Here is a 22,782-nt window from a genome sequence, read left to right as displayed (position 1 = left end):
GCAGATGCTGGTTTAAACTGAGGATAGGCTGAATAACTCAGTGGACAGGCAGCATCTCTGGATGGAAGGAATGGGTGATGTTTTGGGTCGAGATCCTTTGGGTCCTGTTTCAACACCTTACACATCCTGATCTATGTACATCCCACCCCCCTGACATCAGTCTGAAGGAGGGTCTCGGCCCGAAACGTCGCCCATTCCTTCTCTCCGACGATGCTGCCTGTCCCGCTGAGTTACTCCAGCATTGTGTGTCTATCTTCCACACAAACCAACCTCCCTTCCACTGACTCCATCCACACTTCACGCTGCCCCGGCAAGGCCAGCAGCCGAATCATGGACCAGGCACTCTTCTCCCCTCTCCTGACCGTCTGGGTTAGCACGCGACAAAAAGCCTTTCACTGTATCTCGGTGCACGTGACAATAATACACTAAACTAAACAACGAGAAGGTCAAGCCAAACTACATGAGTGAGCAGAACCAGGGCAGGTGGCCACCGAGACAGTCAAACTGGGAAGGGAGAAGTAGGGAGGTGACGGGTTTATCCCAGAATCTGAGATTGTGCCTTGCGTTCCATTTAGTCACAGAGTGATACAGTGTGGAAACAGGCCCTTCGGCCCACACCGGCCGACATGTCCCAGCTACACTAGTCCCACCTGCCTGCATTTGGTCCATATCCCTCCAAACCTGTCCCATCCGTGTACCTTTCTGCTTTCTCTTGCCAGGTTTTCTCTAACTCTGTTTCTCTTCTACAGGGAAGCTGTTCGAGCTTCATCCAGCTCCCCCCTCGACCTCCCACCTCGCCTCGGGCTGGCTTCTCCCCTCTGCTGCCCACCGGACGGAGACTTTCCCTCGCTCCCTCCGTCAATGTAATCACTCACGGTGCTGGGGCCAACCGGGGAATGGGGAGGGAGGGAGGGAGGGAGGGAGGTGAACCGGGGAATGGGGAGGGAGGGAGGGAGGGAGGTGAACCGGGGAATGGGGAGGGAGGGAGGGAGGGAGGGAGGGGGGAGAGGGCCGAGGGGGGGGAGGGAGGGAGGGAGGTGAACCGGGGAATGGGGAGGGAGGGAGGGAGGGAGGGAGGTGAACCGGGGAATGGGGAGGGAGGGGGGGGAGGGGAGGCGAACCGGGGAATGGGGAGGGAGGGGAGGAGGGCCGAGGGAGGCAGGGCCGAGGGGCCGAGGAAGGGAGGGCCGAGGGGGGAGGGCCGGGGGAGAGAGGTGGGGAGGGCCGAGGGAGGGAGGGCCGAGGGAGGGGGGAGGGCCGAGGGAGAGAGGGCCGGGGGAGGGGGGGTAAGGAGGGAGAGAGGGCTGGGGAGGGGATTGTCAATGGGGAGGGGGAGAGTGGAAAGGGGTAGCGAGAGGGAGACTGAGAGGAAGTGGGAATGATGGGAATGGGAGAGAGGAAGAGGGGATGAGTGGGAGAGTGAAGAGCAGGGGGAGAGTGGAAATGAGGGGGGGAATGGATTAGGCAGGAGAGTGGGGGGGGGAAGGGGGAGAACGGGATGGGGTGAGTGGGTGGGAGGTGGGAGAAGGGGAGCAGGAGGGAGGTGGGACAGTAGAACGGAAGAGGAGGGGAGAGTAGAGTAGAAATGAGGGGAGCAGAATGGAATGGGCAGGTGAGTGGAGGGGGGGAGGAGATTGGGAGTGGGGTGAAAAGGGGAGTCAAAATGGGGCGTACATTTTCTAATGATTCTAGAATTGCTGCCTTGATTCCGGACTTTTCTAGAATGAGGGGAGAGTGAGAGACACGTGGGTGGGTGGGGGGGGGGGTTGGGTGGGGGGGGGGCAGGTTGGGTGGGGGGGGGGGTTGGGTGGGGGGGGGTTGGGTGGGGGGGGGGTTGGGTGGGGGGGGGGTTGGGTGGGGGGGGTTGGGTGGGTGGGGGGGGGTTGGGTGGGTGGGGGGGGGGTTGGGTGGGTGGGGGGGGGGTTGGGTGGTGGGTGGGGGGGGGGGTTGGGTGGGTGGGGGGGGGGGGTTGGGTGGGTGGGGGGGGTTGGGTGGGGGTGGGAGGGGTGCAGGATTGAGGCAGGAAACTTGTTTCAAACCAAGCTGACCTTTGGGCAGAGTTTCAGGGAGAGGGCACAGATACGCTGAGCAAAAGGACACAGAGTGCTGGAGTAACTCGGCAGGTCAGGCGTGCAGAACATGGATAGGTGAGGTTTTGGGGTCGAGTCCGAAGAAGGGTCTCAACCTGAAACGTCACCTGACCATGTCCTCCAGAGAGCGCAGGAAAGAAAACTGCAGATGCTGGTTTAAATCGAAGGTAGACACAAAGTGCTGGAGTAACTCAGCGGGTCAGGCAGCATCTCAGGAGAGAAGGAATGGGTGACGTTTCGGGTCGAGACCCTTCTTCAGACCTGATGTGACGTCAGTCTGAATAAGGGTCTCGACCCGAAACGTCACCCATTCCTTCTCTCCAGAGACGCTGCCTGACCTGCTGAGTTACTCCAGCATTTTGTGTCCTTTTGTGCCTTAACCTGCAATTCTTTGTTTCGACAAAAGAAGGAATGGGTGGCCTTTTGAGTCGAGACCCTACCTCAGACTGATGTCAGGGAGAGGGAGATACATAGATTAGGAAGTGTAAGGTGCGAGAAAGGGTAGTGTGAACGGGTGATTGATGGGTAGCACGGACTCGGTGGGCCGAAGGGCCTGTTTCCATGCTGTATCTTTCAATCAATCAACATTGCTCACTAGAGCGACCATGAGTTTGGACAATGGGGAGAGTCTCAGGGCTATTGTGTGTAGTTCATTGGGAGATGTGGTGTGAATGGTCGGGGTGTGGTTGGATGCTAACAGTCCCTCTCTCTGCAGGGAGTTGCTGCCGAGATCTACCCGGAATTTACTGCAGATTCCGTCAAAATGGCTGAGAGCGAAGTTGACGTGAGTCTGGTTTTCAGCCTCGAGGATCATCCTTTTAGTTTAGTTTAGAGATTCAGCGCGGAAACTGGCCCTTCGGCCCATCGGGTCCGCGCCGACCAGAGATCCCCAAACATTAACACCATCCTACGCACACTAGGAACAATTTTTACATTTACCAAGCCAGGTTACCTACATACTTGTACGTCTTTGGAATGTGGGAGGAAACCGAAGATCTCGGAGAAAACCCACGGGGAGAACGTACAAACTCCGTACAGACAGTGCTCGTGGTCGGGATCGAACCCGGTTCTCTGGTGCTGTAAGCGCTGTAAGGCAGAAACTCAACCGCTGCGCCACCGTGCTGCCAATCTTTTACTCCTTTACAAAATGTCTTGATTGATTGATTGAAAGATACAGCATGGAAACAGGCCCTTCGGCCCACCGAGTCCATGCTATCCATCAATCACCCGTTCACACTACCTTTTCTCGCACCTTACACTTCCTAATCTATGTATCTCCCTCTCCCCTGACATCAGTCTGAGGAAGGGTCTCGACTCGAAACGCCACCCATTCCTTCTCTCCAGAGATGCTGCCTGACCCGCTGAGTTACTCCAGCATTTTGTGTCTATCTGTCTGTCTACCCATTCACACTAGCTCGATATTATCCTGTTTTCCCACCGGGCAATTAACCTATAAAACCACACGTCTTTGGGATGCGGGAGGGAACCGGAGCACCTGTGGAAATCCACAAAGTTGTGGGAAGAACATGCAAACTCCGCACAGACAGCAACTAAGGTCAGGATCAGAATGGTGTCTCTGGCACTGTGAGGCAGTGGGTTTACCAGCTGTACCACTATGATGCCCCAACTCTTTACAGTAGTTCTTAAGAAAAACAAAACCATTTCAAGAACCATTTTCAGATTCAACAGGTACAGGGCAGTGCCATAATCTGGAGTAAACCTCCTTCCTCATTGTCCTATCAATTGTCCCAGAGGAAAGAGAATATCGCTGAGATACAAAGCAAAACCCTTCGAACCAGTGTCCCATCAAACACTGTTGGGCAGGAACAGCATGGTTTAAATATAGGGTTGCCAACTGTCCCCGTATTAGCCGGGACATCCTGTATTTTGGGTTAAATTGGTTTGTCCCATAACGGACCGCCCTTCTCCCGTATTAGGCCCGGACGACACTGTAGGCCCAGACCACACTGTAGGCCCGGACCACACTGTAGGCCCGGACCACACTGTAGGCCCAGACCACACTGTAGGCCCGGACCACACTGTAGGCCCGGACGACACTGTAGGCCCGCACCACACTGTAGGCCCGGACCACACTGTAGGCCCGGAGCCGCTGTAATCCAGGAGAGTGTAGGCCTGGGTGCCACCTGACGGAGGTTGCGTAGCAACCCGCCTCCTGGCCCGGACGGCCGCCATTGGTGGAGCGGGAGCACGTGGCCGCTGGCTGGGTGAGGTCATGTGGGGCGCGGGGCGGTGATGTCACCTTGTCCCTTATTTGGGAGTGAGGAGGTTGGCAACCCTAGTTACATACAAAGTAAAGTTCCCTCTTCGTTGTCGTACCAAACCCTCCCAGGGCAAGGACAAAATGGGTTTGATACAGAGGGAAGCACCTTCTACACGATCCCATCAAACCCAACTAGGGCAGGGCATCACATGTTAGACACAGAGGAAAGCTCCCTCTACACGATCCTATCAAGCTCTTAATGATAAGGGCAGTGTGGGTGGATGGTCATGGTCTTCAGTTGTTGTTTGGATCTGACGTTCCCTGCGTTATATCCTCAGGTGCTGTTGACCAGGTTGTGTGGACAGGACAGAGTTCTCCAGGGACTTGTGGCTGAAGCAACTCCACTCAAGATAGAGAAGGTAAGTCAAAAATATCCATTGATATGTCCAACAACTGGTGCTCTCCCCACCCAACCCACCGTCCCAAGTTCCCCTCACTCCTTCCTTCCTTCCCTCTCGGACAGATCAGAGTCTAAATGAGACTTCTGTCCCGATTAGTTTAGTTTAGAGAGACAGCAGGGAAACAGGCCCTTCGGCCCACCGGGTCCGCTCTGACTAGCAATCCTCGTGCAGCAGCATTGTCCTCTACACACACTAGGGACAATTTACAATTATTACCAAAGCCAATTAACTGACAAACCTGCACGTCTTTGGAGTGTGGGAGGAAACCGGAGCACCCGGAGAAAACCCACGCGGTCACGTGGAGAACTGTACAAACTCCGCACAGACAGCATTGAACTCTGGTCTCTGGCGCTGTGAGGCAGCAACTCTGCCCGGATAATATTCAATGTCCCCTCACTTCCCCATTGTGTGAATGGAGTGCCGATGAAACTTTGCAAGTTCTTTCACTCCAATGTTCGGGCAAAGGTTTCTACCACCATTTCTGGAAACGGGACTTGTGGCTGCTTTTGGCCAAAGCCAGAGTCCGTGAGTAGCATCGGATGTGTAGGGAAAAAAAACTGCAGATGCTGGTTTAAATCGAAGGTAGACACAAAATGCTGGAGTAACTCAGCGGGTGTCAGGCAGCATCTCGGGAGAGAAAGAACGGGCGATGTTTCGGGTCGAGAATGAAGAAGGGTCTCGACCCGAAACGTCACCCATTCCTTCTCTCCTGAGAAGCTGCCCGTCCCGCTGAGTTACTCCTGCATTTTGTGTCTACCTTTCTGTGAGGAGCGTGTTAGAGGAGCAGGGGAGGGGGGAGACGTTGAGGGAAGGAGTTCAAGACATTAATGCATTAGCGACTAAACACTCCCTCTACACTGACCCATCAAACGCTCTCAGGGCAGCGTGCCCCAGTAGGGGAGCAACTACCTTCAAGGATGACCAAAAGACCGGAGTCCAAGGAACCCAGGGATTGTGGAGGGAGATGGGACTGAGATTGCAGGGAGAGGGTGTAAGAGGTGGAGTGGACTCATTAGACAATAGACAATAGGTGCAGGAGTAGGCCCTTCGGCCCTTCGAGCCAGCACCGCCATTCAATGTGATCATGGCTGAACATTCACAATCAGTACCCCGTTCCTGCCTTCTCCCCAGAGAGGACTCGGGAGGTGGGGAGGGTGGTTTAAGCGGGATGTAGAGGAAATGATGCAAGGATAGGGGTTAGAGGAAATGCAGGGCAGAGGGCCTGTGGGGGGTTGGAGATGGCGGAGGGAGGGTCGGAGATAAGGAGATAGAGTGACACAGTGTGGAAATAGGCAGTGTTGCAGTGCTAATGTTTTAGGTGCCGGAACAGCCACTGTTAAATTCCCCGCTGTTTATTTTGGCTTTTGTTTTTACAGAGGTGCCAGTGCGATGCTCCGGTGATCACTGCCCCCCCTGGAATTAGGCCCTATGGACCTGTCCGCTCTCACCGATCTGTAGGGAGTAGAGATTACAGAGGGACAGAATGGTATAGAGGAGGTTAAAAGTAGTCGGGCGCACAAGCTGGGGGGAGCTATGGAAGGGGGACTGAAAGGGCAGGCGAGTGTTATAAATGGAAGGGGGGGGAGCTCTCAGAGTTCATTAATGATTGGAGCAGAATTAGGCCATTCGGCCCATCAAGTCTACTCCGCCATTCAATCATTGCTGATCAATCTCTCCCTCTCAATCCCATTCTCCTGCCTTCTCCCCGTAACCCCTGACACCCGCACTAATCAAGGATCTATCTATCTCTGCCTTGAAAATATCCACTGACTTGGCCAGAGGAGAGGGGGGGTAGGAGCTGGAGGAGGTTGCAGGAGAGGGGAGGTTCGGCAGCGGAGGGCTGCTAAGGACCGTCTGCTAAGGAGCTGACATGCACGCTGGTCTCTCCCTCTCCCTCTAGGGACGAGCTGGAGGGGGGCTCTGGAGGTGACCCGCGGCCAGTTGGCGGAGTTTGGAGGGCAGCAGAACGTCGGCAAGAGGTTGCTCTGCCAGCAGCGGATTCTGCAGGAGGAGCTGATCCAGACCCGGGCCAGGCTCTGCGACCTCTCCATGGTAACGGCAACGCATCGCCTCGCTCACCGGTAGAGCGGGAGGGCTGGGAGGTGACGCGTCTCGGAGCGGCCACACCTTCCCCTCGGAATCCCAGACTCACCCCAAGCGCTAGTTGGAATTGGGTGCCCGCTTTCAATCCCCTGCCCCCAGCTGGAGATGGAAAGAAGACTCTTGTCCTCCAGCTCCACCGTGCTTTATTGCCGCGCGTGTCCACTGCACAGTGAAATACTTTCCGCATCGATCACACGTGCACGAGTCGCCATATTTTGCCGCCATTTACAAAGAGTCCAAAGTCCGGTCCCTGCGCTGGATGTACTGGAGCGGCTCCCGATCCAGGCGAGCCCCAGGCTGCAACAGGGCCTCCTCCATCACCCTTCACCGGCTCAGCCCACCAACCCACGTCCCTCTCCTCGCCCGACCCTCTTTGTGCTGCTCACCCTAGTCCTCTCAGAACGAGAACTCCCGAGAGAACTGGCACTTTCAGTACCATGGTAAATCGTGCCCTGTCATTCTTTTTTTTTTTTTAGTTTAGAGACACAGCGTGGAAACAGGCTCTTCGGCCCACCGAGTCCGCGCTGTCCAGCGATCCCCGCACGCTAACGCAATCCTACGCACACTAGGGACAACTTACAATTACACCAAGCCAATCATCCTACAAACATGTACGTCTTTGGAGTGTGGGAGGAAACCAGAGATCCTGAAGAAAACCCACACAGGTCACGGGGAGAACGTGCAAACTCCCTACAGACAGGGCCCGCGGTCAGGATCGAACCCGGGTCTCTGGCGCTGTGAGGCAGCAACACTACCGCTGCGCCACCGTGCCTTGCTCGGGGGCACTGGCTCACAGTGGTGAATAGAGGGTGTACCTGACCTATTTAAGGAGACAAATGATGAACGGTCTCTGATATTGAGAGGACACTGACCCCAGTCTCAGTCTGCTGATGATCTGCTTGGCTCATAAAACCGGCATGGGAAACCAATGCACCAGGCTGGTACAGGAGTCAGTGTCAATCCCTGCACTGGAGACAACTCGCTAGTGCTGAGACTCCACCGAGCAAGCGGCCTACCTGTAGGCTCACCTGAAAATAGACGCAAAGTGCTGGTCAGTGGGACGGGCAGCATCTCTGGAGGAAAATAATAGGTGACGTTTTGGGTCGGAACTCTTCCTCAGACTGAAAGTAGAGATTGGGTTGGGGGGGAGGGGGGGGTTAAAAAATGAACTGTAGACGAGTAGAGCCGCCGCCTGAGGGTGGACGCCAAGTTCGGACTTTGGCTGAGGCAACCCAAGCCGGGAAACCGACCTTCCAGGTCTGCTACCTGGATCCTGTCACATTCCCACTGCTCAGTGCGGAGCTGGGAACTTGGGAGTCGAAATAGACAATAGGTGCAGGAGGAGGCCATTCGGCCCTTCGAGCCAGCACCGCCATTCAATGTGATCATGGCTGATCATTCTCAATCAGTACCCCGTTCCTGCCTTTTCCCCATACCCCCTGACTCCGCTATCCTTAAGAGCTCTATCCAGCTCTCTCTTGAATGCATTCAGAGAATTGGCCTCCACTGCCTTCTGAGGCAGAGAATTCCACAGATTCACAACTCTCTGACTGAAAAAGTTTTTCCTCATCTCAGTTCCAAATGGCCTACCCCTTATTCTTAAACTGTGGCCCCTTGTTCTGGACTCCCCCAACGTTGGGAACATGTTTCCTGCCTCTAACGTGTCCAACCCCTTAATAATCTTATACGTTTCGATAAGATGTCCTCTCATCCTTCTAAATTCCAGTGTATACAAGCCTAGCCGCTCCAGTCTATCAATCTCACTGGTCCCAGCCTGGGGCGGGCTGGACCAAAGACCAATCATCGCAACTTTCTTCCTCTACCCTGAAGCAGAACAAAGGGTAGCATCTCTCTCTCTCTCTCTTCCAATCCCCTGTGACTGCACAAGAATGGTTCACCAAGCCCAGTTACTTCCATGGATGTAGGGAATAGGTAAGACCAGGAATGAATCCTGACTTTCCCTAATGGCCACACGATGGAGTGGAGCTACTGCCTTGCAGCACCAGAGACCCAGGTTCGATCCTGACTACGGGTGCTGTCCGTACGGAGTTTACACGTCCTCCCCATGACCTGCGTGGGTTTTCTCCGAGATCTTTGGTTTCCTCCCGCACTCCAAAGACGCACAGATTCATAGGTTAATTGTCCTTAGTGAATGTAGGGTAGTGTAACTGTGCAGGGATCACTGGTCTGTGCGGACTCGGTGGGCCAAAGATGCCCGTTTGCAAGCTGTATCTCTAAAACTAAAGACTAAAACTAAAGCAACATCTCCATTCATACCAAGTGCTCCTCATATTATCATCAACCTCCCAAGTGGCCATTTATCAAATGCCTTTTAACAGTCCATATAAACAACGTCCTCTTCCATTTTACCGTCAGGGCAGGTTGAACATGTTTATGAAAATGTTCATACCCCCATCTCCCTGCCCCATGCCCACCACAACTCTAACGATGCTGACACCTTGCACTAAACGTTATGCCCTTGTCATGTATCTGTACACTGTAGTGGATTGATTACATAGAAACATAGAAAATACGTGCCGGAGGAGGCCATTTGGCCCTTCGAGCCAGCACCGCCATTCATTGTGATCAAGGCAGATCATCCACAATCAGTAACCCGTGCCTGCCTTCTCCCCATACCCCTTGATTCCACTTGCCCCTAGAGCTCTATCTAACTCTCTCTTAAATTCATCCAGTGAATCGGCCTCCACTGCCCTCTGCGGCAGAGAATTCCACAAATTCACAACTCTCTGGGTGGAAAAAGTTTCTTCTCACTTCAGTTTTAAATGGCCTCCCCTTTATTCTTAGACTGTGTGGCCCCTGGTTCTGGTCTCCCCCAACGTTGGGAACATTTTTCCTGCACCTGGTCCAGTCCAGTCCTTTTATAATTTATAATTGTAGTCATGTCTTGTCTTTATGCTGACTGGTTAGCCCGCAACTAAAAGCTTTTCACTGTACCTTGGTGCACTTGACAATAATCAGAACTGAGCTTATTTCCACTGTGGGACAGGAAATGGAGCAGGCTTGGAGCGAGTACGAATTCCTGGAGGAGGAGCTGGAGTGTCTCCGGGCCCCCCGAGAGCTGATGAGCCGTTGTGGGGACCCCCAGGTAAGGCACGAGCATGCTGCTCACTTCACTTCACACCTCGTTTGTTGATGGAGCTTTCTGTGTGGGAAGGAACTGCTGGGGTTCTGTGAGGGGTTGGACAGGCTAGATGCAGGAAGATTGTTCCCGATGTTGGGGAAGTCCAGAACCAGGGGTCACAGTTTAAGGATAAGGGGGAAGTCTTTTAGGACCGAGATGAGAACGTTTTTTTTCACACAGAGAGTGGTGAATCTGTGGAATTCTCTGCCACAGAAGGTAGTTGAGGCCAGTTCATTGGCTATATTTAAGAGGGAGTTAGATGTGGCCCTTGTGGCTAAAGGGATCAGGGGGTATGGAGAGAAGGCAGGTACGGGATACTGAGTTGGATGATCAGCCATGATCATATTGAATGGCGGTGCAGGCTCGAAGGGCCGAATGGCCTACTCCTGCACCTATTTTCTATGTTTCTATGTCTATGATGCTGTTGGTTTTCCACCGTCGATTGACACAAAAACGCTGAAGTAACTCAGCGGGACAGGCAGCATCTCCGGAGAAAAGGAATGGGTGACGTTTCGGGCCGAGAACCTTTCTGTGCCTGGGACACGGATCCCTCCAGAGCAAAGATACTAGAGGAACAAGATAGACCACTCGACCCTAACAACCGTAGTACATCACGGCGCCATTTTAATAGGCAGAAACTTGCAGAAACATTTAAAAAGAAAAATAACAAAAATCTGAATTGATGGATGAGATATAGTCTGCATTTTAATGGTATCATCACACATACTGTTCCCCCAAAACACTGATTACACTGCGAGAGGCATAGCGAACGGCGGGTTTTGCTTACTAAAATGGCACCTTTGCGTACTACACTTCAGTATAGGCGATTTCCACGGAGTGGTCCATCTTGTTCCTCTAGTATCTTTGCTGCACAGTAGGGACGGGCAATGTCACCGCCCTGCAATCTTCAGTCAGTTTTGGCCATTGTCTGTTGAACTGAAGTTTTAGAGATACAGCACCCTTGGAAACCGCTCCTTCAGCCCACCGAGGATCACCTTGTGCAAACCAAGGGCCACCCGTACACTAGCTCAATCTTACACACCCCCAGAACCAATTTACAAAAGCCCAATTAACCTTACAAACCCCACGCGCCTTTGGAACGTGTGAGGAAACCAAGAGAAAACCCACGCGGGTCACGGTGAGAACGTACAAACTCCGTACAGACGGCACCCGTGGTCAGGATCAAACCCGGGTCTCTGGCGCTGTGAGACAGCAACTCAACCGCTGTGCCACCTGGAGCAATCCCCAAGTGCAGTGGATAGACAAACAGAGGTGCATTCTCACAAAGACACTGATGTAAACACTTGTTTCACAAAATACTGGAGTAACTCAGTAGGCTATGCGGCACGGTGGCGCAGCGGTAGAGTTGCTGCCTTGCAGCGAATGCAGCGCCGGAGACTCAGGTTCGATCCTGACCACGGATGCTGTCTGTACGGAGTTTGTACGTTCTCCCCGTGACCTGCGTGGGTTTTCTCCGAGATCTTCGGTTTCCTCCCACACTCCAAAGACGTACAGGTTTGTAGGTTAATTGGTTGGGCAAATGTAAAAATTGTCCCTAGTGGGTGTAGGATAGTGTTAGTGTGCGGGGATCGCTGGGCGGCACGGACCCAGTGGGCCGAAGGGCCTGTTTCTGCGCTGTATCTCTAAATCTAAATCTAAAAAATCTCAGGAGAGATGGAATGGGTGACGTTTCGGGTCGAGACCCTTCTTCCTGTAAAGACTTGCATTCAACCATCTCTTGCACTCACTCTCATAGAATCGTACAGCACAGAAACAGGCCCTTCAGCCCTCTCTCTCTCCAGGCCGACCAAGTATCTCTCTATCCTGGTCCTGTGTGCTCTCATGTTCAGACGCACTCAGATACAAACAGGCATATACACACAAAAACATATGGATAAGCAAAGACACGCAGACAGAGTTGGCCAGAGACCCTGTGTGGCGCTCATTGCCACAGATGGCTGTGGACGCAAAGTCAATGGATATTTTTAAGGTGGAAATTGACGGATTCTTGATTAGTTCGGGTGTTCGGGGGTTATGGGGAGAAGGCAGGAGAATGGGGTTGAGAGGGAGAGATAGACCAGCCATGATTGAATGGTGGAGTAGACTTATGGGCCGAATGGCCTAATTCTGCTCCTGGAACATATGAAACGATAAAAAATCTCTGGTTATCAGGTCATCTTGTGGCTCGGACAGCAGTTCTAGGAGGTGATTAGCAGTTAAAAATAAATTAATTTGATTTATAAGTTTCTGATAGAGGAAAACTATTGCAATTGCAACTCCATAAAAATGTAATCGATGGATGTGATAAAAAAAGAACTGCAGATGCTCGTTTATACCAAAGCTCAAGTGTTAGGAGCAGAATTAGGCCATTCGGCCCATCAAATGCTGGAGTAACTCAGCGGGTCAGGCAGCATCTCGGGAGAGAAGGAATGGGTGACGTTTTGGGTCGAGACCCTTCTTCAGACATATCATTAGCATTGAGTGGTGGGTGTGAATGGGTTCTGGTGTTGGTGGTTTGGGGTTGGTGGGGTCACGGGGGGGGGGGGGGGGGGGAGGGGGTGTGGACGGATGCAGTGACAGCGGCTGTGTTTCTGCAGGAGCGAGCAGCAGCCCAGCGGGACCTCTGGATGATGCAAGACGTGATGCTGGGCCTGCGCAACAACAAAAACAACTTCCACGTCGCAATAGAGTCAGTGAGGCACCCAGGTAAACGGTGAACAACATGAAACGCTGCTGTACCCCCTCACTGGGGGATGGGTCACACACGCACACACACGCACACACACACACGCGCGCGCACACACACACACACTGACCCTCACTGACCCTCACTGGGGGATGGGTCACACACATACGCGCACACACACACACACACACACACACTGACCCTCACTGGGGGAACGGGACACGCACGCACGCACGCACGCACGCACGCACGCACACACACACACGGGGATCACACACACACACACACACACACGCACACACACACACACACACACACACACACACACACACACACACACACAGGGATCACACACACACACACACACACACGCACACGCACACACACACACACACACGCACACGCACACGCACACGCACACGCACACGCACACACACACGGGGATCACACACACACACACACACACACACACACACACACACACACACACACACACACACACACACACACACACACACACACACACACACACACACACACACACACACACTAACCCTCACTGGGGGATGGGTCCCACACATACTGACTCACACGGATTCCATGAACTCTGTATCATGTAATAGTTGTATTTGTGTAAGCGCTGTCCTTGTATTACACTGGTAGTGATGCCCACAGTGGCATGAGAGTGCACAAAGCCTGACTTGGAATGGAGTACACACTCTAGACTCTGGCACACAGCAGGGACATAGACACTGACCTGAATCGGGATAGAACCGAAAATAGTTTGCATTTAATACGTAGAACGCAGAACATTGAAAAGTACAGGAACAGGCCCTTCGGCCCACAATACCTGTGCGGAACATGATGCTAAACTAAACTAACCTCATCTGTCTGCACATGATCCATATTGCTCCATTCTCTGTAAATGTGATGTACATATCTGAAAACCTCTGAACTGCCACTATCGTACCTGCCTCCGCCAGCACCTCTGGCAGCACGTTCCAGGCAGCCACCACCAAATTGTGTTTTTTTTAAAAGTCCAGTCCGTCTCCTTTAAACTTTGCCGCTTTCACAGTAAATCTATGCCTCTAGTCTTTGACTTTTGACTTCTTTAGTCAGAGGGTGGTGAATCTGTGGAGTTCATTGCCACAGAGGGCAGTGAAGGCCAAGTCAATGGATATTTTTAAGGCGTAGATTGGCAGATTCTTGATTGGTACGGGTGTCAGAGGTTATGGGGAGAAGGCAGGAGAATGTGGTTGAGAGGGAGAGATAGATCAGCCATGACTGAATGGCGGAGTAGACTTGATTGTCCGAATGGCCTAATTCTGCTCCTATGACCTATGAATTTTTCCACCCTTGAAAAAAAAAGGTTCTGACTGTCTACCCTATCTATGCCTCTTGTAATACAGTACCTATACCCTGTAGAACCAATGTTTCAAATTGCCATAGATAGACACAAAGTGCTGGAGTAACTCAGTATGACAGCCACTCTTCGGTTTCCTCCCACACTCCAAAGACGTGCAGGTATGTAGGTTAATTGACTGGGTAAATGTAAAAATTGTCCCTAGTGTGTGTAGGATAGTGTTAATGTGCGGGGATCGCTGGGCGGCGCGTACTCGGTGGGCCGAAGGGCCTGTTTCCACGCTGTATCTCTAAATCTAAATCTAAAAAGGCCATACCCCAAGTTACCAATGTTGTGTCTGTTCTGTTGCTTTCCCATTCAAGTGGGAATGATTTTATGCGCGGCGGGATTTAAACAATGCTCTGCCTTTCCCTGTCTCCAGCCATGGCGTTTGCCGTGTCTCCGATCCTCGAACATCACTCCCTGCTGCCGGTGGACTCCCTACAAAGCCTGTCGTCACTGCCACCTCCAAGCCCGAGGCAGCCAACGGCTCACTATGGGCCTCTCTTGGTGAGTAAGATGGACCCCTTTCGGCAAACCTTTCCTTCACCAGTTACAGGTATGGCGTACTGACCAAGGAGGAAGGCAGGAACCTGTTGGATAAGTGTATCCCTCATGATTAATAAGGGTTCTGGGGTTATAGGTGATTAGTAAGGGTGTCAAGGGGAGAAGGCAAGAGAATGGGGTTGAGGGAAAGACAGTTCAGTCATGACAGAATGGCGGGGTAGACTTTCTAGGGCCGAATGGCCTAATTCTACTCCTTTAACTAATGAACAGGTGTGATTGGAAGAAAAATGGTGGCAAGAATAGGGTTAAGGACTGTAGGCAAGATAAAGCCATAAGGAGATATGTAGAGAGGTGGATAGTGGAGTTGGAGATTACAAAAAGATAGATAGGAATGGCGGCACGGTGGCACAGTGGAAGAGCTGCTGTTTTACAGTGCCAGAGGCTCTGGTTTGATCCTGACTACAGGTGCTGTCTGTACAGAGTTTGTACGTTCTCCCCGTGACGTGCGTGCGTGCGTTTTCTCTGCGTGTTCCAGTTTCCACCCACGCTGCACAGACGTACAGGTTTGTAGGTTAATTGGCTTGGTGATATTGTAAATTATCCCTGGTGTGTAAGATGGTGTTAATGTACGGGGATCGCTGGCCGGCACGGACTCGGTGGGCCGAGGGGCCTGTTTCCACGCTGTATATCTGAACCAAACTAAAAGATGGATAGTCGTGGATGAGAAGTTAATAAGTGGAGCAGTGGGGAGATGATGGGATCTGAGCTTTGAGAATGAGATGAGCAGGGTGAGGTGGTGGGGGGGAGATTACAGATGGGGTGGGGATAGGGTTGCCAACTGTCCCTTGTTAGCCGGGACATCCCATAGTTTGGGCTAAATTGGTTTGTCCCGTATGGGACCGCCCTTGTCCCGTATTAGGCTCGGGGGGCGCTGTAGGCCCAAACTATATAGGCCCAAACTATGTAGGCCCGGTCGCTGTAGGCCCGGTCGCTGTAGGCCCGGTCGCTGTAGGCCCAGTCGCTGTAGGCCCGGTCGCTGTAGGCCCGGACGCTGTAGGCCCGGACGCTGTAGGCCCGGACGCTGTAGGCCCGGACGCTGTAGGCCCGGACGCTGTAGGCCCGGACGCTGTAGGCCCGGACGCTGTAGGCCCGGACGCTGTAGGCCCGGACGCTGTAGGCCCGGACGCTGTAGGCCCGGACGCTGTAGGCCCGGTCGCTGTAGGCCCGGTCGCTGTAGGCCCGGTCGCTGTAGGCCCGGTCGCTGTAGGCCCGGACGCTGTAGGCCCGGACGCTGTAGGCCCGGACGCCGTAGGCCCGTCTCAAGTGCCATGCGGCCACCATCGGTGGAGCGGGAGCACGTGGCCGCTGGCTGGGTGAGGTCACGCGGGGCGGTGACGTCAACCTTTGTCCCTTATTTGGGAGTGAGATAGTTGGCACCCCTAGGTGGGGACGATGGGGAGAGATGGCGGGCGGGCGGAGACAACGGTAAGAAATGTTGGGTAGGGAAATTGGCGGATGGGATGAGGATGGTGGGAAGAAGATGGTGCATGGGATAAGATGGGGGGCAGGCGAGAGATGCTGTCCCTAATCCCTTTCTTTCTTGGTCCTTGGGACACGCTGCAGGGAGTGGAAGATGCTCCCTGTCGGCCTCCCCTCCCTCAGGCGCCATATCACGATGAGTGTATCTCCTCTGTACGTGTCGAGACTGAAACAGCACCTCCTGCAGCCCAGAGAGACCAGAAGCACCAGGATCAGGGGGATCTCCAGCCTGACCCCGTGACAAACGGAAAATACAAGGTAACACCATCTGCATTACAATCAAAGATAGACACAAGAAGCTGGAGTAACTCAGCGGGCCAGACAGCATCTCTCAAGAAAAGGAATAGGTGACGTTCCTGGGTCGAGACCCTTCTCCAGAGATGTTGCCTGAACCGCTGAGTTACTCCAGCTTTCTGTGTCTATCTTCGGTTTAAACCAGCATCTGCCGTTCCTTCCTATGCATTACAACCATTTGCATCCTGTGCCCAATTCCATTTTGAAGGCACCTATGGAATCTGCTTCCATCATCCTCTCAGGCCCCACCCTCAACGAGTCACTGCGTGAGTGGATATCTCACCCCCTTCCCTCTGTTACCGATCCCCCTCTGTCTGTGAGCCTCAAGCACCAACCCCCTTGCCACTGGGAACTCATTCCCTCCAACTCTTAGATTAGTTTAGTTTACAGATACAGCACGGAAACAGGCCCTTCGGCCCACCGAGTCAGCGGCGACCAGCGATCCCCGCACACTAACACTGTCCGAAACACACTAGGAACAATTTGCATCTATACCAAGCCAACCAACCTACCAACCAATACGCCTTTGGAGTGTCGGTGGCACCCGGTGGCACCCGGAGAAAGCCCACGCAGGTCACGGGGAGAATTGTACAAACTCCGTACAGACAGCGCCCGTAGTCAGGATCGAACCCGGGTGTCTGGCGCTGTGAGGCAGCAACTCTACCGCTGCGCCACCGTGCCGCCTCGGTGTTTTTCGAACAACAATCCCGGCAAACGTCACCCATTCCTTCTCTCCCGAGATGCTGCCTGACCTGCTGAGTTGCTCCAGCACTTTGTGAATAAATACCTTCGATTTGTACCAGCATCTGCAGTTATTTTCTTATAATATTTGTTGCTTATCATTTTACAAAACAAGTGAAGAAATAGCAAGTAGGAAAAAAAACCTGCAGATGCTGGTTTAAATCGAAGGTAGACACAAAGTGCTGGGGTAACTCAGCGGGTCAGGCAGCATCTCGGGAGAGAAGGAATGGGTGACATTTCGGTTCGAGACCCGAAACGTCACCCATTCCTTCTCTCCCGAGATGCTGCCTGGCCCGCTGAGTTACTCCAGCACTTTGTCTCCACCTTTGAAGAGATAGCTATTTATTTTGCCGCAGACATCTAGGATGCTTAAAAGCTAAGAGTGTGACTTTTTGAAACGTTTAATTGCGTCGTCATCTGTCGTTAAATCTTCAGGAGCAACTGGAGTCGACTGTCGGGGGCCCAGCGAGGAGGCCGAGGATGAGCGCGGAGGAGCAAATGGAGAGGATGAAGCGACACCTCCAGGCCCAGAGCCGGGACAGGGAGAGGGACAGAAACAGGGCAAGCAGAGCAGCCCAGAGGAGCGTTGTGGCGTCGCCAGTTGTGGTGGGTGCAGCCCACCCTAGTGCCCTCACTGTAGGGTGACCACCTCCAGTCTCTGCCGGGCACTGGAGGTACCAGGTTGTACCCGCCTGTCTCACTGAGATGGCCATCTCCTTCTTCCCAATAACTGGGCTGCAGCGGTAGAGTTGCTGCCTCACAGCGCCAGGGACCCGGGTCCCAGGTTCGATCCTGACTACAGGTGCTGTCGGTACAGAGTTTGTACTTTCTCCCTGTGACCCGTGTGGGTTTTCTCCGGGTGCTCCGGTTTCCTCCCACACTCCAAAAAAAATTGTAAATTGTCCCGTGTGTGCGTGTGTGCGTGTGTGCGTGTGTGCGTGTGCGTGTGCGCGTGCGCGCAGGTCAACTTCAAGAACTGACTGTTCACTTGCTGCCTAATATATCCCACCCCTTGACAGGTGCCATTGTAACAAGATAATCAATGTTATTCACTTTAACCTGTCAGTGGTCATAATGTTTCGGTGTATAATAATCAATACTAAAGTAAATTAATGACCATTATGCGAGGTAGCCATAATAGTGCAACCAAGGACACGGTCCATAGAAGGTCATAGATGTTGAGGTAGTGGTTGGTGTTGTGCTGTGTTCAAGAGCCTGAAGGAAGGTGTTTAGATTCTGTTATGAACTAATGTCCCGATCTTTCTATGTTCCATGCCAGTGGTCAGTGCCTCAGGAGAATGCTGGGAGCTATCTGAGTTTAGTTTTTAGTTTAGTTTCGCTTGGAAGCAGGCCCTTCGGCCCACCGAGTCTGCGCCGACCAGCGATCCCCGCGCACACTTAACACTATGCGAAGGCATACGTGAAGGAGAAGGCCAGAGAATGGGGTCAGGAGGGAGAGATAGATCAGCCATGATTGAATGGCGGAGTAGATGTGATGGTCCGATTGGCCTAATTCTGCTCCTATCACTAATGACCACCTTACACACTAGGGATAATCTACCTTTTTTTATTAACCAAAGCCAATTAACCAACAAACCTGCACGTCTTTGGAGTGTGGGAGGAGACTGGAGCACCCAGAGATAATCCACACAGGTCACAAGGAGAACGTACAAACTCCATACAGACAGCACCCGTAGTCAGGATCGAACCCAGGTCTCTGGAGCTGTGAGGCAGCAACTCTACCGCTGCATCACCACACCGAGTGTTTGCTCTGAAGGGAACTGTGACAAATGGAAAACAAGACCCAGGGTGCCTTCGGTTTGAATTTTGTTAACCCAGAACAAGACAGTTAGGGATTGCCTGATGAGGAAGTACGTTCCCCCTGTTACAGGAAAGTTGTTGTCAAACGTGACAGGGTTCAGAGAAAATTTACCAGCATGTTGCCGGGACTCGAGGGTCTGAGCGAAAGGGAGAGGTTGAGCAGGCTGGGATATTATTCCTTAGAATGGAGGAGAATGTGGGGTGATCTTATGGAGGTCTACAAGATCATGAGAGGAATAGATCGGAAAAGTGCACAGAGAAGCAGAGGACAAAAGTTTAAGGTGAGGGGGGAAAGATTTAATGGGAACCCTTTTTCACGTAAAGGGCGGTGGGTGCATGGAACAAGCTGCCAGAGGAGGTGGTTGAGGCTGGGACTATCGCAACATATAAGAAATATTTAGACAGGTACAAAGAGAGAGCTGAATAGAGCTCTTATTGATAGCGGAGTCAGGGGGTTTGGGGAGAAGGCAGGAACGGGGTACTGATTGTGAATGATCAGACATGATCACATTGAATGGCGGTGCTGGCTCGAAGGGCCGAATTGCCTCCTCCTGCACCTATTGTCTGTTGATAGGATTGGTTTAGTGGTATATAGGCCAAAAGCAGGCAGGTGGGACTACTGTAGATGGGATATGTTGGTCGACATGGGCAAGTTGGGCTGAAGGGCCTGTTTCCATGCTGTCTGACTCTGTGACTTAATCTTCTGTTCAATTAACAGAGGGGGCCATTGACCGAGCAGAAGTCAGGGACACCAGGGCCCCACACGAGGATCTTTCTAGGCAAAAGACCACAGACCAGCCATTTATCGGGGGGCCCGCTCGCTCCCAGCACGGTGTCCTCACAAACCAGCCCTGGAAACACGGCACAGGCCGCAGCGACGGAGACACCGGGCACACCGAACATGGTCACGTCAAGCACGCTGGTGACAAAGATACTGCCGCCTCCCGCAAGGGTGGAGAGTCAGACGAGAGAAAACAACCGTTTGGTCAGAAAAGAGGTAAGAGTATTGCCACGGCTGAGACCACATCCCCCCCGTCCCGACCAGACCAGGAAGCCTCATCTGAGGTGCAGCCACAACACAAACACCATGATCCACCCCCACCCCCACTGAGGGTGCACTATGCTTGGTTTTAGTTTAGTTTTGCAATCGGTATTTGGCCGCATACTTCTTCTTTCATGTCCGTCATCCATGTTTCAAACGTTCCATCACTGTCATCATCCGTCCTGAAGGGGGCGCAAGCTTCCGGCGACAATCAGTGGGAATTAGCTCAGGACACTTCCAGTTTCCAGCCCCGCGACGTGGACGCTTCTGCTATGGGGCCTGTATCGCGCACAGAGGGGGACTGAGAACCGGTCATCGAGAATTATTGTAGAGTAGCGGTTGTCACCCATCCTCACGGATTGTGGTCTGTGGGTCAGAATGTTGAGGATCCAGTGGCAGAGGGGGGGGGGGGGGGGGGGTGTTGATTCCTAAGTCCAGGAGCTCGGAGATGAGTTTCGGGTGTGATTATGGTGTTGAAGGTGGAGCCACAGTCGATAGCAAAGATAATAGAGCAGAGCAAGATAGGCCACTCGACCCTCAAAAACCGTAGTACGTCACGGCGCCATTTTAGTCGGCAGAAACTTGCAGAAACATTTAAAAATAAAAATAACAAAAATCTGTGAATTGACCGATGAGATATATTCTGCATTTTTATGGTATCATCACACATACTGTTCCCACACAACAATACAATACCACAATACAATATATCTTTATTGTCATTGTACAGGGGTACAACGAGATTGGGAAATTCACTGATTACACTGCGAGAGGCAGAGCAAACGGCGGGTTTTGCCGACTAAAATGGTGGCCGTTCCGCTCCTTTGCGCACTACACTTCAGTGTAGGCGATTTTGATGGAGTGGTTCATCTTGCTCCTCTAGTATCTTTGGTCGATAGCATCTCAGAAACCTATCCACATTGGCTCTACTATCTCCCTCTGGTGGTGAAGGCCCATTCTCAGCTGCATGGTTGCTCCCAGTTTGTTCCTCACTCCAACCCAAGTCAAGTCAATGTTATTTGTATAGCACATTTAAAAACAACCCACGTTGACCAAAGTGCTGCACATCTGATTAGGAAAAAAAATATGAAACATACAGTGGCAGGCAGCCAAACACAACGGCGTGGCCATCTTGAACAAAATGTTTAACTAAAGCCCAGGTGGGCTTGTGAAAAGGCCAGCCTTCCTGACACGGCTAAGGATCTAACCTCGACTTTCTTTTAACTCCTGAAAGGCCCTGTCACAGAATGTTGAGTTGCTACTCCTACAAGACATGTTTCAGTTGCTCCCACTTCTCTGCCCGTTTCCTCAGTTCACTGCTTTTAATTCTTTGATCCTTTGCGCTAACGCTAACCAATAACCACCGTTGGAGACCCATTGGTGGAGCGGGAGCACGTGGCCGCTGGCTGGGTGTGGACACGTGGGGCATTGACGTCACTTTTTGTCCCGTATTTGGGAGGGAGGAAGTTGGCGAACCCGAGCCGGTACACACCCACCAGATGCATCTCTGTTTTCAGTGTACGCCGAGTAAAGTCACGTTGACGTCACGATACATTGATGTGGATCCTGACCCTCCCTTCAGCCCGGAGCGACTGCAAGAGAAGCAAAGAACACCGGAGGAGGTGAAGATGGTGGTCACCAAGACCAGGTGAGGAGCGCTGCAGTGGAGGAGGCCGTTCAGCCCTTCATGCCATGTTCTAACCCTTTGAAACAACTCGACAGTCGGTCCCAAATTTCCACCCTTTCCCCACAACCCTGTTTTTCAAGCATATATCCAATATCTAAGCAATATATATTATATATATTGAAGCCTGTTACTGAAACCCAGGGGGGCAGTGCTGCCGGGAGCTCACCGGAGTGCCGCTCCGGCACCAGTAACAGCTCCGGCACCTAAAAAATTAGCACTGCAACACTGCTGAAACCTGCTTCGTCTTCCCCTAACACTTGCTGCTGCAAAGAGGACAATCCCTGGGTCCCTCCACCTTTCCTTAATCATCCTTGCTGGCTTTGATTTGTCCTTTTCATACCTTTTGTTCCTTGTACCTTTTCATGCCTCTAATTTCCCTCTTCCCCGACTCAGTCTGAAGGAGGGTCTCGACCTTAAAAAGTCACCTATTCCTTTTCTCCAGAGATGCTAGCTGACCCCTCTTGTGTCCATCTTCAAGGTCAATGCCCAGCTCGGTTCAAGGTCAGCTCAATGGATCAAGCTCAAGCCCAGTGTTAATCAATGCCCTCTGTAACCCTTTGTTTAACTGTTGGTGCCCACATGCCGATGGACCTCTGGCTTGGGATGAGGAGTGATGCTGGTAATTTCACTTAGTGTAAGAAAATAACTGCAGATGCTGGTACAAATCGAAGGTATTTATTCAAGGTAAAATGCTGGAGTAACTCAGCAGGTCAGGCAGCATCTCAGGAGAGAAGGAATGGATGACTTGCTCAGTTCCAAGTCAAGAAGCACATTCTGAGCCTCGATGTGCACCAGACCATTATTAGAGTCCTACAGCGATCAGCCAAAACATTATGACCACTGACAGGCGAAGTGAATAACATTAATTATCTTGTTACAATGGCACCTGTCAAGGGGTGGGATATATTAGGCAGCAAGTGAACAGTCAGTTCCTGAAGTTGATGTGTTGGATGCAGGAGAAATGGGTGGGAATAAAGACCTGAGTGTAGCGTGTTGATAAAGGCAAGGAGCCGTAGTAGTATGGCCCGACCCTTGGGAGCCGCCAC

The 22,782-nt window shown here is 52.4% G+C and overlaps 1 protein-coding gene across 1 annotated transcript in view; it reads left to right on the top strand.

The window, feature by feature from the left end:
* LOC144611394 (pleckstrin homology domain-containing family A member 4-like) overlaps window positions 1-22,782 on the top strand; it is a 57,775-nt gene that overhangs the window by 24,639 nt on the left and 10,354 nt on the right. Inside the window, 12 exon segments of the mRNA XM_078430465.1 lie at window positions 663-863; window positions 2,806-2,874; window positions 4,650-4,734; window positions 5,769-5,775; window positions 6,686-6,824; window positions 9,883-9,981; window positions 12,615-12,723; window positions 14,488-14,615; window positions 16,236-16,409; window positions 17,622-17,792; window positions 19,726-20,004; window positions 21,567-21,697. Coding sequence (XP_078286591.1) covers window positions 663-863; window positions 2,806-2,874; window positions 4,650-4,734; window positions 5,769-5,775; window positions 6,686-6,824; window positions 9,883-9,981; window positions 12,615-12,723; window positions 14,488-14,615; window positions 16,236-16,409; window positions 17,622-17,792; window positions 19,726-20,004; window positions 21,567-21,697 — 1,592 coding nt within the window.

The sequence above is a fragment of the Rhinoraja longicauda genome, chromosome 40, assembly GCF_053455715.1.
Source record: "Rhinoraja longicauda isolate Sanriku21f chromosome 40, sRhiLon1.1, whole genome shotgun sequence".
Lineage (NCBI taxonomy): Eukaryota > Metazoa > Chordata > Chondrichthyes > Rajiformes > Arhynchobatidae > Rhinoraja > Rhinoraja longicauda.
Note: the sequence above shows the minus strand (reverse complement) of the source record. Positions and strands in the feature narration are given on the sequence as shown.